Genomic DNA, 17130 nt, shown 5'->3' with positions numbered 1-17130 from the left:
GCACCCTGGTCTCTTCAGGCTGGAAAGATGCACACTATTCACAAGCCTTTACTTTGTTGGCACCATGCAGCTGGAACAAGTTGAGAGAGCAGGGTGAAGGGAACAAGTTACCAGTGTCATCTCTCTGCACTCACTTGCCTTGTCAGAGGAGAGTTATATGACTCTCTCTCTCTCTCTCTCTCTCTCTCTCTCTCTCTCTGTTGCAAGAACCTCTGTTGCCATGACCATTAATTCAGGCCACACCCACAGTGCCTGTGCTGTAGCTTTACGGCTTGGCATCCTCACCTCAGCATTCCGGAAGACCTTCAGCATGTCCCCATCAAAAGCTTCCACAGTTTTATAATACCCAGTCAAGATCTGCTTCTCAATGGTGGCAAGGTCCAAGGGGTCAGAGATCTTCTCATAGTAATCTGCATTTCTAAAAGAGGAGGGAATCTATAGTGTCATTTTCACCAACACGTCAAAGATGCACAAACCGGTTAGAATAAAATTACAGATTGGTCTGAGAAGCAAGAACTTACTTTTTCTTTGGAGGAAGGTTCAGCAGTGGAGCTGCGAGAGCCTGCCTGGAAGAGTCTGTAAAGGAAGCACAGAGTTGAACAGTGCTTTGCCATATCAGAATTAAACAAGAGATGTAAACAGTGAACTCAGTCTAAAGAGAGCCCCTTTTTCACCCTCAGACACAGGGAACAGGAATTGTTGGATATTTTAAGGAACTGGCTGTTGGGTACTCTTTATGTGTACAGCACTGAAGATCAGTTCACACTGCAGCAGCATCTTGCACACTGAATCATAGAGCTGAATCTATACAAAATAACTTTTGTAGGACAGCCCCACCTGTGGTAGCAGGAGAAGAGATTGTGGGAAATGGAGGGTGGAGCTGGCGGTAGGATCAGGGGCAATGGAGAAGGGGTTGTTTGAAGTCCTGAAATAAATATATTCTTCTTTAATACGTTATGCTCTGATGACCCTCATCCCTGTGTTCTGAAGAGTGATCAGATCTCAATGCAGGCTGATAGAGTGTCTGCTTCACCTTTGTAGGAGATGATGCTGTCACATATCTCCTTGAAGATTTGTGCAAGGCGTGCAGCACGAGCCACTTCAATGTTCTCTTCAGCTGCAGCCAAGCGCCGTGTTCGCACAGAACGGGAGGTTTGCAGGGCTGAGAACTGGGTCATGAAGACATCTGAAAGAACGGACAAAGAACAACCTTTATACAGAAGTTCTACCTCAAGAGGAACTAATGTCCTTCTCAAATTGAATACTTAAGATGACGCCAGATGGTGTCTCCTCTCCTGCACCAAGTTCAGAAGCATATTTCCTGTTAGCATTGACACTGATTTGGGTTACAATAAAAAGTAAAGGGTCAGATTCACTGGTAGTCTCTGGCTGTTTTGTGCTGCTCTAGCCAGCTAAGCTGGATTTATGGCTACGTTGTGTTGCTAGAGCGGGAAAAAAGGAACCAGAACAAACTAGGGAATGTGAACGAAGGCATGTGGGTCCCAATTTCTCACTTAGCCGCCAGAGGGGAGCCAAAAGCTGGAATGGGGTTGCATGGGTATAACTGAGGGTAGGATCTGATCTTCTGAATGGAGTGGTGTTTTGGAGAGGGGTTTGTAGCTTTCCTTTGGCCGCCACATGTCCCATCCCCATAACAGATGGCAAGCCAGAAAACCTTGTTTCCCAAAGACCTAAACTCAGAGATCCTCACTGTTATGAGGATAATGAGAACTCTCAGAGTTAGCATGGATTGCTGCTGCAGGTGCTGAGCAGCTCTCTTCTCATTAAGGACCAATCCTGCCCTGCATTATTTATGCTGTTATGCCAATTCCCTAAAATGGCTACATCAGGTTTCTCCTTCTCTGAAAAATCACCTGTGGGGAGAGGGGACAGGAATTCCAAATGAACAATAACATTTCCAGTAGGAGCTGTGAGCCTTCAGGATCCTGCACGGGAACACAGGAATTTCTGTACTGAATCGACCAGCGGTCTATCCAGTCCAGTCCCTGGCTCTGACAATGGCCAATACCAGATGCTTCAGAGGAAAATGTAAAACTTCATAAAGAAGAAGAATAAAAAAATATGCCTGTAGAGGGAGTTTTTTCCTCACTCAGAGTGACACTGAAAACAGATCTGTACATAAACACCCCGATCAGTATTTGAAAACCTATTTGGACTTGGTAGTAACTTTCTATTGGATCTGTGAACTGATTTGAATTATCCATGGCTGTAAACTTTCATACCAATGTGATTTGACTAGGTCCCCCAGAAGAAAGAGGTAACAGCAGGAGACTGTGCAGGCCTCACCAGATTTGATGTTGCCGTCATCACGGCAGATTCCATTCCAGCGGTTATATAATGATGCAGAGTGGATGTTGTCACTGACATGTTTCACTTCCTCTTGTTTTTGCCGAATCTTCTCCCAATTCCGTACCAGAAAAACATGACGTTTTAGCACAAAATTCCTGCAAAAATTAAAAACATGCATTTTCAAATCACCTCACTGTCTTAATGTTGACTATTGGAAGCAGAAGAAAGAAGGCAACAGCTTAGATATTCCCTGATCTATTTGGAAGTACTGTGGGGATCTAATCTATTAATCAGTTAATATCATCTATTATGCAGCACGCCAGAACTCCAACTGAGGTAGTGATGGGAGCCCTTTTTTTCAGATGGGCTCATGACAGTCTAAGGCTTGTTTTCTTGGTGACTTTTGACATGGCTGATCATGTGTTACTGAAATGGTAAATAAGTGATGATGATGGTGTGTCTGGAACTGCCCTCCAGTAGTGTGGTTCTTATTAGTGACAATGGTAATGATAAGTAAGTGCATGTCCAGCAATGAAGAGTTTGAAATGCTGCATCCCTCAAGTTTCTGTTCTGTCACCCCTGTAATACCTCTTGGAGAGATAATTCCTAAACACATCAGATTGCTGATAACACGGTTATAGATTCATAGATTCTAAGGACCATTGTGATCAACTTGTCTGACCTCCTATATAACACAGGCCAGAGAACTTCCCAAAACTAATTCCTAGAGCAGATCTTTTAGAAAAACAACTGCTCTTGATTTAAAAATTGACAGTGATGGCAAATACACCATGGCCCTTGGAAGTTGTTTCAATGGTTGATTACTCTCATTGTTAAAAATTTACAGCTCATTTCCAGTCAATTTGTCTCGCTTCAACTTCCAGCCATTGGATAGTGTTATACCCTTCTCTGCTAGACTGAAGAGCTGTTGATTAAATATTTGTTCACCATGTAGGTACTTTTAGACTGCAATCAAGGCGACCCTTAATCTTCTCTTTGTTAAACTAAACAGATAGACTCAAGGAGCTCCATCACTAGAAGATACTTTTCTAATCCTTTAATCATTTTTGTGGCTCTTCTCTGAACTCTCTCAACTTTATTAATCTCCTTCTTGAATTGTGGACACTGGAACTGGACACAGTATTCCAGAAGCAGTCAGATTAATGCCAAAACCAGAGGTAAAATAACCTCTCCACTTCTACTCAAGATTCCTATTTATGTATCCAAAGATCACATTAGCTCTTTTGGCCATAGCTAATGTTCAGCTGATAATCCCTAAATCTTTTTCAGAGTTACTGATAGAATCTCCCATTCTATAGTATGGCCTACACTCTTTGTTCCTAGATGTATACATTTACATTTAGCCATATTAGACCACATATTGCTTATTTGCACCCAGCTTACCAAAGATCTAGATTGCTCTGTATCAGTGTCCTGTCCTCTTCATTATTTAGCACTGCCCCGATTTCTGTGTCATCTGCAAACTTTATCAGTGACCATGTTAAATGGCATAGGACCAAGAACCGACCCCTGCAGGACCCCGCTAGAAACACACTCGTTTAGTGACTGCCCCCATTTACAATTACATTTTAAGACCTATCCATTTAGTCATTTTTAATCCATTTAATGTGTGCCATGTTAATTTTATAGCTTTCTATTTTTTAATCAAAATGTCATGCGGTACCAAGTTAAATGCCTTACAAAAGTGTAAGCATATTATATGAACCCTATTATATTTATCAACCAAACGTGTAATCTCATAAAAAAAGGTATGAGGTTAGTTTGATGGGATCTATTTTCCATAAACCCATGTTGATTGACATTAATTATATTATCCTCCTTTAATTCTTTATTAATTGAGTCCTGCATCAGTCACTCTATTATCTTGCTTTGTGAATCCTGATAGCCTCTCTTGGAGGGACTACCTTAAAGACAGAATTCTAGCTTCTGGGTAAGGAGCATCAGTATGAGGAGGGTCTCTTTTCCTTTGTGTCCCCACTCACAATGGGGTATCTTTGGAAGTTATGAAGTAGGTTTCATTATTTTCAGTCACATTCTTTCCATGAAAAGGAAGGTTATTTACATTACACAGCTTTGATTTTCAGCAGCATAATTTGTACAGGCTGTGCACTTACCAGTATTTACCCTATGATAACTTTACCCAAGAAACACATGTATTCCCAGCAAGGGGCCATTATTTTCCTTTCCACTTACTAGGGACTATAGCTTGGTTGCCACTTGCAGTTGCTGCAGATTGCAGCTACTGACTGCCCAAAAGGTCTAAGAGCTGACATCACATCATGCCTGCCACCCTGCGTTATTTATGCTGACTGCCTGAAGAAGTAGTTGACTGAGTTTAAGGTGGTCCTGTTGGTCTGTGGAATGGGTCAGAAAGTGGATCTGAGCAAACTGTAAGGGACTGGGGAACAGGCAGTCTGGCTTAGTGATCACAGCTGGGCTGGGGTCCACACGTCAGGGACATGAACAAGGGTTGGAGGAATCACTAGAGCCAGGTTCAATAAGCATGAGTCAGGATCAAAGTCAGGCCAGGGTCAGAGACCAGAGATCGTACCAGGCTGAAGTCAGACTCAAAGCCAAGCTGGAGTCTGAGTCTGGAGATTGCAGGTAGTACGAGGCTGGAGTCAGGAGGCAAGGGTCAGAGTCATGCTGGGATCAGAGACCACAGATCAGAAGCTGTGGTAAGGTCTGGAATTGCAGCAGGCCCAAAGTCAGACAGCTTCCTGGGGCACCCTCCAGGGTTAAATAGGGCGTTTGGCAGAGGGCCGTAGGGTACTGTCACTCTGGGTCCCTTGGGCAGTACTTCCTGCGGTGCCTACTCTCTACAGTGCTCCCTGGCCATGGATCTGAATGGCCCCCTGGTGGCACTGTGGGAATGTCAGCTGTCCCAGGCTCTTCAGACCCAGGTTCTACTCCATGGATCCTTACACCCTCATCCTGATGGTAATCTGTGCCCTGACAGTTCCACCACTGTATTGGTGAACAATGCTAAGGTGTAGAACTTGCTCTCCTGGCACATCTCTCCCCACTTTTAATATATGCTTCATAAAAAACATTACACATTCTCTCCCTACTATTTTCCTTTCTAAAGAGGTCTTAATCAATGCATCAGGCCAAACTGCTGCCTGCCCTGTTCTACTCATTGCCAGCCATACTAATGCAATGAATTTTGTTAGTTGCACAGGAAGAACCTTTGTGTGGTTGGTTCCACTCAAACCAGCACTTCATGTTGATTGCTGCTGTTCTGGCAGGGGATCTGCTCTTAGCAAAGCAGAAACAGAGAGCAGGTTGAGGCATTCCACACTGGTCTGAACAGGTGTGCCTGATTCCAGGAGTAACTTTTAGTAACACATTACCCAGGAGCAATGTGAACACTGATGCAGTGTGTGCATTCTCCACCCCACTAGTAATGACCCATTCTAAAACAGCGATTGGAAAGGCCGTTCTAAGACCAATGCCACAATTTCAGATTAAGGACAACAGATCCTATCTGATCCACAACAGATCCTAATATTTAATCTATTTAACACAGATCCCAGCACCCCTTCTTCTTCAACTGGACATTCTGTGATGCCTTATTTTATGGAGAAAAGATTCATTTTGATTTTACAGCAATCCTGCATTGCCAGGGAGAAAAACAACACTGAAATCCTTCCTTACCTTTCTCTGTTGGACATGGGCTTCATCTGAAGCTGTGGGGTCAACCTGGTTGGTGTGTTCACACTTTCACTAGTCTCCTCTGGAATGTGGCCCCTCTGTAAAATAGATAATTCTGGTGAGAAAAACCAAGGACAAATGGTATGGCAATTCATTTGAGTAACAATCTCTGAACATTGTTTCTCCAGTTTTCTATGCACATATATAACAAATATGCTTCACCTTGGTCTGGCTGAAACAAACTGACTTCCCTATAACCTGTCTATGAAAGAAGACTTGGCTACAGTACTCACCCCCTTCTTTAGTTTGTGCTTTGACTTTCTCTTCTCTTTCGATCGTCCAGGCCTTCTGTGTGTGGTTACAGGCTGGGTGGTTTTGCCTGAGAGTCCATTCATTCGCTGACTCTTGCCCCCAATTATTCCTCTGCATTTGTCAAAACCACACTTGCAGAGTTGCTTTGAAGTAAAAAGAAGAATTATTTTTTAATAAAATCACAACAATGGAAAAATCTGTCAGTATTACCAAATACCAGCTCACGCACATATAGCACAGTGTGGCCTTATTAATAACCCCTAATCTGCACAGAATTGTTCATCTTTTGTGAGACTCATCTAGGTTTAGTAGTGCGAGCCTCACCTGTTTTTCAACATTAAATGAGTGAAAATTGTAGTCATAAGTCAGTTCTGTACCAGCAGGCATGTCCTTAAGTGCGTACAACCCAATCCGGTAGACACCATTAACAGACCTGTAGAGAAAATATAATGAAAAATGTCCTGGCTTTTATCATCGTACAGGGGCCGCAAGGTCTGGAGGTGGTGGCCAAAAGAATTGGTGCTGGGGCAAAATTAGGCTTGTCCACACAGTGCAAGCGTTGAGAGGTGGGAAACAGCATTTTCATCGGGCCTTGAGCCAAACATTCCTCATTTTTACCATTCTCTCCTGCTTATCCCTCTCCCTACAAAGCCCTTCAAGGAACATTAAATGTATACTTCACTTACAAAGAGCAGGAAATTGTGGCTTCAAAGTGAGAGGAGTCACAAATCACATGAGGCACCACAAATTAAAAAACCACCCCCCCGCACCAAAATTCACTTATTTTCAGGGCTTCATTCTGAACCAGAAACTAACACTTGACCTCACATTATCATTGAATATATCTATTAATAATATTACTTTCCATATTGTTTCTGTATTGAATTTTCATGTTCATATAAAGGAAAAACTAATTAGCACTGGGTAAAGCTGCACTAGGTACAGACAAGCACGGCAAGCTTCCACACCATGCTATCCTTATTATAAAGCCTATTATGCTCACCCAACATTCCAGTTTAAAGCCACCCCTGCAAATCTCTGCTAATACACTCAATCCCTACCCGCTGTATTTCCTGCTATCCTAACACTAGGGTCTTTCCTAAGTAGAGAATAGTGGTCACAGATAGTGGTAAATTCTGACTATTTTACTATTATCCTAACTCACAAATACATTTGAACTGCCAGAGGGGAAAAGCATATGGATTTATTTTACTGCACCATCTAGTCTTAATGATTTATTATATCATAACAACATGACATACATAATGTAGGAGCTTCCATACCAGAACAGACTATTTAGATCCATGTAGGACAGCAGCCTGCCTCAGATGTGACATTACCTGACAGCAATACAAATCTTACACAATACAAGATCCTTAGTCAATATTTTGATGTTGTTTCAATCTCTGCCCAACTCATCTTTTCCCTATTTCGAGACCAACTTCTCTAAGATGCTCATCCTATCTACATTTTAACCACGGATATAGCCAGAGGTCCAGCATGTAGAGTATTTGTTTCTTACCATTTCTGCATTTCGCAGTTAGGATTACAGCTGTGGTTGATAAATCGAGCCTCGTTGCCCATGCGATAGCTGTCAATCACCATCCCACTGTCTAAGTTCAGGCAATAATGATCACTATGATTATGGTACTGTTCAATCATCCGGTTCCTAGAAAGCAACACAGGAAAGTTCTTGTGATTCCAACTGTCAAAGCAAAGCAGACACATAGTTACTATGGAAATAGAGTGTGCAGGAACTCTGGGAGGTGGCTTTAGAGAGACAATTGTAACACTTTACATTTACATCCAGAGATAGAGGATAAGCATTGTCATCTCTGTTTTTACAGATGAGGTAACTGAAGCACAGACAAGGGCAGCGTACTTGACCAAGATCATGACGGAGCTGGGATTAGAATTTGGGAGCTGTTCCCTCCAGACCATGCTGTCTCGTGTTATGCAAATTAATTGTACAGATTTCATCTTTGTCTCATGCATGTGGAAGAGGACTGTGCAAGTACAATTGGAATCCTGTACAGAGCTTGTTTCTGTATCAAATTCATATTCACTTGTGGCATTGGGCATTTACAGAACAGATGTTGCAGGCACTATGTTGCAGAGGCTAATCACCTTTCTCAGTTTGACTGAAGAAAAGTTTATTGATTAAAATTATAAATTCTATGGGTTCTACCTGGTGCTAGTGGATAGAAAAATACTGTCCCTTCTTTCCCTCCTCATACTTAGTAACTAATTCCCTATAGGGGATAACGTGTTCTCAGAGCTACTTAGTGAGTCTGCCATTTGAAACAGTAATTACAAGTTTCTACCTGAATTCTTGTTCACTAACAACTTCTCCCAAATATTCAATGATAAACTGTCCTGCTTTCAGGGGCTCTTTGGTACGAATACCCCATCCTTTCTCTTCAGCACGGAAACGTTCCAGACACTGCACCCACTCATGCCGCTGAATCCGCTGGTTACAACATTGTTCACCACAAGGGCAAGTGTTAGGGGAACACTCAGCAAAGATCATCCTAAAATCAAAGACAAACAAGCTAAAAGAAAATGGTAAACATACATGGAGAGCTGCTGTCAAAGCAAAACATGCAGTAAATCCCGTTAAAGGGGTCACTTTTCCCCAAATCTCTGACAATGGGATACCCTTTCCTTCCTCTGTCACAAAACTGATACTATCTCAGTCCCAGTTCCTATCTCAGAAGTAGCAATACAATGAGCTGTCTATCACATGGAAGTTTGTAGGTCTACACATCCAAGTGAAGATGCAGAGCCAAAAAAACCTCTAATTAGAGCTGACTAGGAATTTTTGACACAGCTTTTTTTGGTTGTAAAATGGCAATCTATCAAAACAGAAATTGTTCCTGGAAAAGGACTGGTTTCAGTGAATTTCTCAGTTCAAAAATTTTTTGGAAACAAGTTTAGAAAATCTGGAAATGTCTCATTTCAATATTTTCAAAATGAAAACTTATGGTTATAGGTTCAAAATGCCTTTTTGTTTCAAAAGTTAAACTAATTATAATACAATTGTCTTGTTTAAATAAAAAGGTCGAAACTGAAATTAAACATTTTGATTGATCTAAAATGTTTTTTTTTCAGATTAATTTGTAAACATTTTTGAGATTTGAATTTTGAGTTCTGATTGGGGATGAATTTTTTGAGATTTTGAAAAATCTTCCCAGGATCAGAAAAGAATTTCCTGCTCAGCTCTACCACTACTATGCTTCTTACAGGGGCACGTGGCATAATTTATGTATAGCATTTCAACAGAGTCCAGTCCTGATTCTCCACTCTTTTATGTCAGTTTAGCTGGTGTGCAATTTCAACAAAGTCACATCGTGGAGAAAAGAATCAGGTTCAATATCTCTTGCATTTTGACTGGCTAGTAAAAGGTATAGAAATCCCTTACACTAATCTCTGGATACCTATTATAAATTTGTGCAACCTGTTTTTTTCAGAGTCGCCAACATTTTTTCCCCACCTTGTTGAATGATCCATTGGGAGAATGCTATGGTTTTAATCCTGAGAAGGAGATTATGGATTGGCTCTGCTTCTGGGATGATAAACAACAACATTTTTGGTACAGTGTTCCATTTTAATTCTTCTAGTTATGCTGTAATACAGGCCTGAACTGGAAAGGGCAGTGGACTCTATGACAATATTCAAAGGAGGATGAGTAAACTGCAGATGCTTCATTTGGGGGATGTGTTATGCTGAACAGGAAGACCTGATCTTTTCACACTTTCTGGGATTAAACATTAGAAAATTTAAATAAATTCTTAGAAAAATTTCATTTTTTCTAATCTCACTTTGTTGAATGGCAGGAGAGCTGTGAGGGACAGGAGCACTGGGGAGATAGGGTGTCGTTTAGATTCAGGAACAATGGAAAATTAATGAAATTATCATTTTTAAAAAAGATAACCTCTTTGGTAACCTAAAGTATCCGAGAGTGCTAAAGGAATTGGCGGCTGTGATTGCAGAGCCATTGGCCACTATCTTTGAAAACTCATGGCGATCGGGAGAAGTCCCGGACGACTGGAAAAAGGCTAATGTAGTGCCCATCTTTAAAAAAGGGAAGAAGGAGGATCCTGGGAACTACAGGCCAGTCAGCCTCACCTCAGTCCCTGGAAAAATCATGGAGCAGGTCCTCAAGGAATCAATCCTGAAGCACTTACACGAGAGGAAAGTGATCAGGAACAGTCAGCATGGATTCACCAAGGGAAGGTCATGCCTGACTAATCTAATCGCCTTCTATGATGAGATTACTGGTTCTGTGGATGAAGGAAAAGCAGTGGATGTATTGTTTCTTGACTTTAGCAAAGCTTTTGACACGGTCTGCCACAGTATTCTTGTCAGCAAGTTAAAGAAGTATGGGCTGGATGAATGCACTATAAGGTGGGTAGAAAGTTGGCTAGATTGTCGGGCTCAACAGGTAGTGATCAATGGCTCCATGTCTAGATGGCAGCCGGTATCAAGTGGAGTGCCCCAAGCGTCGGTCCTGAGGCCGGTTTTGTTCAATATCTTCATAAATGATCTGGAGGATGGTGTGGATTGCACTCTCAGCAAATTTGCGGATGATACTAAACTAGGAGGAGTGGTAGATACGGTGGCAGGTAGGGATAGGATACAGAGGGACCTAGAAAAATTGGAGGATTGGGCCAAAAGAAATCTGATGAGGTTCAACAAGGATAAGTGCAGGGTCCTGCACTTAGGACGGAAGAATCCAATGCACCGCTACAGACTAGGAACCGAATGGCTAGGCAGCAGTTCTGCAGAAAAGGACCTAGGTGTGACAGTGGATGAGAAGCTGGATATGAGTCAACAGTGTGCCCTTGTTGACAAGAAGGCCAATGGCATTTTGGGATGTATAAGTAGGGTATAGCCAGCAGATCAAGGGACGTGATCGTTTCCCTCTATTCGACATTGGTGAGGCCTCATCTGGAGTACTGTGTCCAGTTTTGGGCCCCACATTACAAGAAGGATGTGGAAAAACTGGAGAGAGTCCAGCGAAGGGCAACAAAGATGATTAGAGGTCTGGAACACATGACTTATGAGGAGAGGCTGAGGGAACTGGGATTGTTTAGTCTGCAGAAGAGAAGAATGAGGGGGGATTTGATAGCTGCTTTCAACTACCTGAGAGGTGGTTCCAAAGAGGATGGTTCTAGACTATTCTCAGTGGTAGAAGATGACAGGACAAGGAGTAATGGTCTCAAGTTGCAGTGGGGGAGGTTTAAGTTGGATATTAGGAAAAACTTTTTCACTAGGAGGGTGGTAAAACACTGGAATGAGTTACCTAGGGAGGTGGTAGAATCTCCTTCCTTAGAAGTTTTTAAGGTCAGGCTTGACAAAGCCCTGGCTGGGATGATTTAATTGGGGATTGGTCCTGCTTTGAGCAGGGGGTTGGACTAGATGACCTCCTGAGGTCCCTTCCAACCCTGATATTCTATGATTCTATGATTATGCAGACTAGAGCTGTGCTTAGCACACAAGAGCTGAAGAACTTTCATAAGCAAAGTTGATTTAATCATAATGAAATGGCAAATTAGTCTAAGATGTTATTTGATTACTAGTCTCTAAGACTGAAGAAATGTCATGCTCTTCCCTACAGAGAACTGTTCTGGGTAGTCATGAATGGAATCCAAAATCCCTATAACGTGTCTCTGTTCTTACTTTCTTCCTGGCTCTTCTCTTTGTGATAATTACTACATTCCGTGTCTCTTCTCCTCATGGGATTCCTGTTCTTTCTTCATACCTTCCCTTCCCTCCCGAGTCATCCATTTCCAGCTCCATCAGCAACTGCTCTTTTCTGAACATAGATATGACCTCAGAACAACTGAGAGATTCCTTCCAGTCCTCAAACTAAAGTTCTTCAAAAGGAAACATCAAAAGAATGGCTTCTACTATTGTCTATGGAATAACATGGGTCTTTGAAAGCTTCAAGCACAGCCCAATAGACTGCTTTCCTGCCTGAGGAAGGGAAAGAAATAGCATGCTCTCTTATTATTAAAGCGGTAGCTAGTAAAGGAAACTATGCTATATGCTTCTGTATCCACACTTTGTTGTACTGGGATCATTTCAGACTGATGAGCTTCTGATCACACCCAGCACATCTCTTTAACTTTCAAATAGTATCAGTTTATGGGGATTAGCCTGTTCAGGGGAATTCCCTTATTCTGCTTAATCAGCACATTTCCTACCTGTTAAGACAGTCATCTAAACAGCCCTTTCCATTGCCATCATCTGGTTTCTTACAATTGCAGGTGGTGGCCTCATAGCCAGAAAGAGGCTTAACATCTACATAGACGTCTGGAAAAAGAAAAAAGGAAAAGAAATAATTTTTCCAGAATAAAACAGCTATTTGAAATGCTTTCACCCCAATGATAGAAACCTGAGAAGAAGGTGGACGGCCAGTCTTTTATGGAACAGAGGGGTGGTGGAAGAGAGGAAGTCATGTCAAAGTTCCATACTTACACTGCTTAGTGAAAGGCACATGTATAATGACACCCACTATAAAGTAATAAATACAATAAATAATAATAATTAATAAAGTTACTTACTAGAACGGATTTTTTTATAAAGTGGGACATCTGGCTTTTTGTACAACTAAAAGGAAGAAAAAGAAAATTCTTACTTAATACACTGAACAACTGAAGCTGACATTCAGAAGTGTCAGGAAAATGATGGGCATGTTGTTCATATGTATATATTTATGTTAATTACTGGATAATATATGCATAAAGATCAGCTCAGGCTATTTCTCTGTGTACGCACATCAGAGGAGAGATTAAAAATGTATCTGAATAAAAAATACCTAAATTTAGAGAGCTCACTGAACAAAATTTCCAACATGGTTTATTCCTCCATATTGTCTGACACAGCAATCAGGAAAAGTCAAACAGAACATCTATGGAAACAGACATAGCTTTTTGGGATAGTAATATTTCCCTCAGCATTGCAGAGAAAAATACTTATTTAAAATAACTTTGAGTATGGGCACCTGCTCTTGTGGTAGAGCAGTATATTCATACTCAGTACAGTGGTAAGGAGGGGGAATCAGAACTCAGGCCCAAGATCTCTGGGCTGGAACCAAGGGAAATGCAGATCCTTTAGTCAGAATAATTTGCTATATATAAGGAGAGGACAGGAGATAAAACGGAGTTCCCACTGTTACATATTTTCTACATAAGCTATTACAGAACTGGATTTCAGCTTATAATTTAATATATAGTAACATTAATTGCTTCTCCTTTTAATTGTATTTTAAAAGAATAATTACAATTCACTTTCTGTGTGTACTGCACTAGTAGCCCCTTTCAGTATCAACTGTCTCAGACATCATATAACAAAATGATTCTGTAAGTGTTCAGATATTAGGTGCATGAGGAGTGCATACCATTTTTAACTAGGTAATATTATAATATAGATAAGATATTGATAGAGGTAGCTAATCTTAAAGTCAAAGCCAGGAACTCTCCCCAAGTAGAATGTCAACAGCTTTCACTTTTTTAAGATTAGACTTTGGTGGTATTCTGATGAGCACCTGCAGCCACACTACCGTGGGAATTTGTTTAGCTCACTTACATGGCGAGATTACATCTCCTAGAGCTCATTTCTTGCTGTAGAGCTGGAGATGGATTTACCCTGCCTGTGTTAAATCACTGGTGGAGACTTCTCAGTTAAGGAAAAGAAAAGAAATCCCATTTTTAGGCTTACATTCTTTTTAAAGATCTTTAAAGTGTGTAACTGTTAAACACTCTCTGCACACCCCTCAATATGAAAATTTCAGCTTGCAAGTAAAAAATAAATTCCATTCTGCTGGGACTGATTCAAGAAAAACAAGGCCTGAAATTTCTCAGTGCTGTTGGCAGTACATCTGAATTCTCCTGAGGCGCGTCTAAAACAAGATCCTTATAAAAAGTAAGCAGGCCTCCAAAATAAAAGTCCATAGCAAAATTAAAGATGGGCTTTTTCAGAAACTCAGTAGACTGCTGCTATTTTGCAGTGAAGGGGAAAATGGAAATTGTCCACATTAAATATATATATGCAAATTATTTTTTCTCATTAATGTCAACATGAATATTTACCAATATTCAGAAAATGTTACTGTAGCTGTGGTGTAAGAACCCTAGTCTCTTTCTAGAATTTCTGAATGCAATCTTGGCACTTAGTAACATTTTTGTCTTGTACCTGATTATGTTTCCACTGCCAGAGGATGTCGTACGGCAGCTGGAAGTCTATTCTCTTCTGTCTCAGATACTTCCCTGAAACAAAATTGATTATATGTCACTCATTCACGTATACTCATGAGGAAAGAGGATCATGAATGGGCACAGAGCCCAAATTCTGACAGAGCCCCTCAAATCTCTGAAAATAGTAAAAGGCAGAATAGCAGAAATCCTCAAAGAACATTTTGTTTATTAGGGGCAACACAGGAAACATGTCAGTAAAGAATCCTTCAAAAGCATCGCAACATGCTGGTGTTGTTGGCTTTCCTCTAGTGTCACAGATAGGTTTATTCTTATGGGTATTGAATGAGGTTTTTTCACATTATAACATCCTAAATGTTATTACCAGGGACAGTGTGTACAGTGGGGTCCTGGTGACCCAACAGTTCAGTAACAGATCTTTTCCATTAATCTCTTAAGTGGGGTCACATAAACTGTACTTCCAAATATGAAGATTGGCTTGCTGGGGAAGGTGAGAGGGGAAAGGCACTCTGCTTTCTGTGGAGAGGGGTCTTAAACTGTACTTTGATGACTGACCTTAGAGAGATCATAAAACTCTGATGTTTGCAGCTAAACTCCTGACAACAATGCCAAGATCTCTGCGGGGGTTCTCACAGGAGAGGTCATTGTAAAGCGAGCAACTTTGAAGGCCAGAATACATTTTACAGATATAAAAAGACTTGCCTTTTAATCTTCAAAAATCTATTTTCCCCAAGAAGGTACCTACTCTGGTTTTGCAGTATTTTTCACATTGTAACATCTCAATGTTATTACTGGGACACTATGTAGAGTGGGGTCCTGGTGACCCAAGAGTGCAGTAACAGATCTTTTCCACTTGCAATTTCCAAAGTTGTGCTTTTCGGTCAGGACTTCATTCTGGCATTTGCTCTTCACAATCCCCTTTCCCCAAACAATGTACTAGTATGTAGAGGGTGAGTCTCTCCTCCCTCCCTCCCCCCACCTATGAATGTACTGAAATGGGATCTCAGTTAAGTTTCCAAAAGGTGGGACTATCCTGGATTTTTTCCCAGCCTGACTCAAAGTGAAATTTTTCTGATCCATGAAGCCCTGCCCTCTATGTCAGAGAAACATTGTGGAGAATTTATTTTGCCAATCCTCATTAAAAATGTACTTCCTATCAATGTGAGATGTCTGTAAAACAAGCAACTGTTACTCTCCCTTCTGCACATTCTTCTGGAAAATCTGACCAAGTCATCTGATAAAGTACTCAGTTGGATGCTCCTAAGAATCATCTGAGTCCCCTTCAGTGCTCCCCTTGCTCCCAGTATACAGCACTTAGGAGGGCAATTCAAGTGGGTGTACTAAAAATATGGCAAGTAGAAAATGAATAGTGTTCTTAAGCATTCAATCTATTTTACTTTATATTTTCTCAGGAAGGATCATTTTCCCCCTACTTATTTTACCAAACTGAGCATAATTACTATGCGTACACTGTTTATTATAGGACATGAAAAAAGATGTTGGAAGAAAAGAGGAATTCTTTAAGCACTTTTGATTTACTAAATCATACAATGAAGAGAGGAGGAGGCTGGAAGAGACTGAACAGTTTGCATTGAACTACATTTTGTAAAGAGAGACGAGACAGTGGCTGGGTTGGTTCTCAAGTATCTAGACAAGAATTCCAGAACTCTGCCCAGACTTGATTTCTTAACCAATGAGACAGTGAATGGCTCTTTTACTGGCATTATGCTGCATAATTTAACAAGGAGATCTCTAAAAATAATTGTATCTGCCTATGCAGTGCAGGGTTCCAGTATATATGAAGTGCTTCCTGATTCCAAGCTCCACATCTTCATATCACTTCCTCTTTCCTAACCAGTATAAGTGACCTGAATAAAACACTTTCCACAGTATGCATCCGATGAAGTGAGCTGTAGCTCACGAAAGCTTATGCTCAAATAAATTGGTTAGTCTCTAAGGTGCCACAAGTACTCCTTTTCTTTTTGCGAATACAGACTTACACGGCTGTTACTCTGAAACCTGAATAAAACCTGTTGTACAAGTGTTCTTTTTTTGGAGAGGTATCTACAGCCCATCCCACTGCTTTTGTGTAAGAGATATTCCTTCCTATTTCAAAAGTTGGTGTCAAACAGTTAGTAGAGGACACAGATACTACACAGTACAAATCTGTTGTAACTTCCAGAAATGAAGTTACTTAAGGAGACTTACTAAGGAAAACAGCTATCTGACTAGAGGAGAGAAGCACTGTCTCATACATTATTCATCAGTAACTTCTAATTAGGAAATCTCAAATAAAGTTTGATACTCTCTCCTTAATTCTCATTACTGTGCCCAAAGAACTAGAATGATCTAGCACAGATAACAAATATATACAAAAAGTTTCCACAAGCCTAATTTACACAATAGACCAGAGGGGTCAGGAGAATCCATTAGGGTCTAATGTACTAATTCTTAAGCCCATTACACCCTAAGAATACGAACGAGTGCTGAAAATGACTTTCAATAATCGGTTTCCATGAACTGGTATTGACAGTGGCCTAAATGTTAAGTGTAGATTTGACAAGGCCATTCCTAATAACGTTTCAAGGGGACATGATATTGAAAAAACATTTTC

At 40.8% G+C, this 17130-nt stretch overlaps 1 protein-coding gene across 1 annotated transcript in view; it reads right to left on the bottom strand.

Moving 5' to 3' along the window:
- Positions 1 to 17130, bottom strand: part of ASH1L (ASH1 like histone lysine methyltransferase) — a 155867-nt gene that overhangs the window by 16489 nt on the left and 122248 nt on the right. The window contains exons 8-19 of the mRNA XM_084613398.1: positions 14497 to 14570; positions 12867 to 12912; positions 12507 to 12615; positions 8622 to 8828; positions 7820 to 7966; positions 6622 to 6730; positions 6279 to 6440; positions 5989 to 6083; positions 2308 to 2465; positions 1034 to 1186; positions 522 to 576; positions 286 to 418 (exon numbers count right to left, since the gene is read on the bottom strand). Of these exons, the coding sequence (XP_084469524.1) occupies positions 286 to 418; positions 522 to 576; positions 1034 to 1186; positions 2308 to 2465; positions 5989 to 6083; positions 6279 to 6440; positions 6622 to 6730; positions 7820 to 7966; positions 8622 to 8828; positions 12507 to 12615; positions 12867 to 12912; positions 14497 to 14570 (1448 nt within the window). The remainder of the gene's footprint in view (positions 1 to 285; positions 419 to 521; positions 577 to 1033; positions 1187 to 2307; positions 2466 to 5988; positions 6084 to 6278; positions 6441 to 6621; positions 6731 to 7819; positions 7967 to 8621; positions 8829 to 12506; positions 12616 to 12866; positions 12913 to 14496; positions 14571 to 17130) is intronic.

Source organism: Lepidochelys olivacea, assembly GCF_965140295.1.
Source record: "Lepidochelys olivacea isolate rLepOli2 genome assembly, chromosome: 24".
Taxonomy (NCBI): Eukaryota; Metazoa; Chordata; order Testudines; family Cheloniidae; genus Lepidochelys; species Lepidochelys olivacea.
This window is presented reverse-complemented; position numbering and strand designations above follow the sequence as displayed.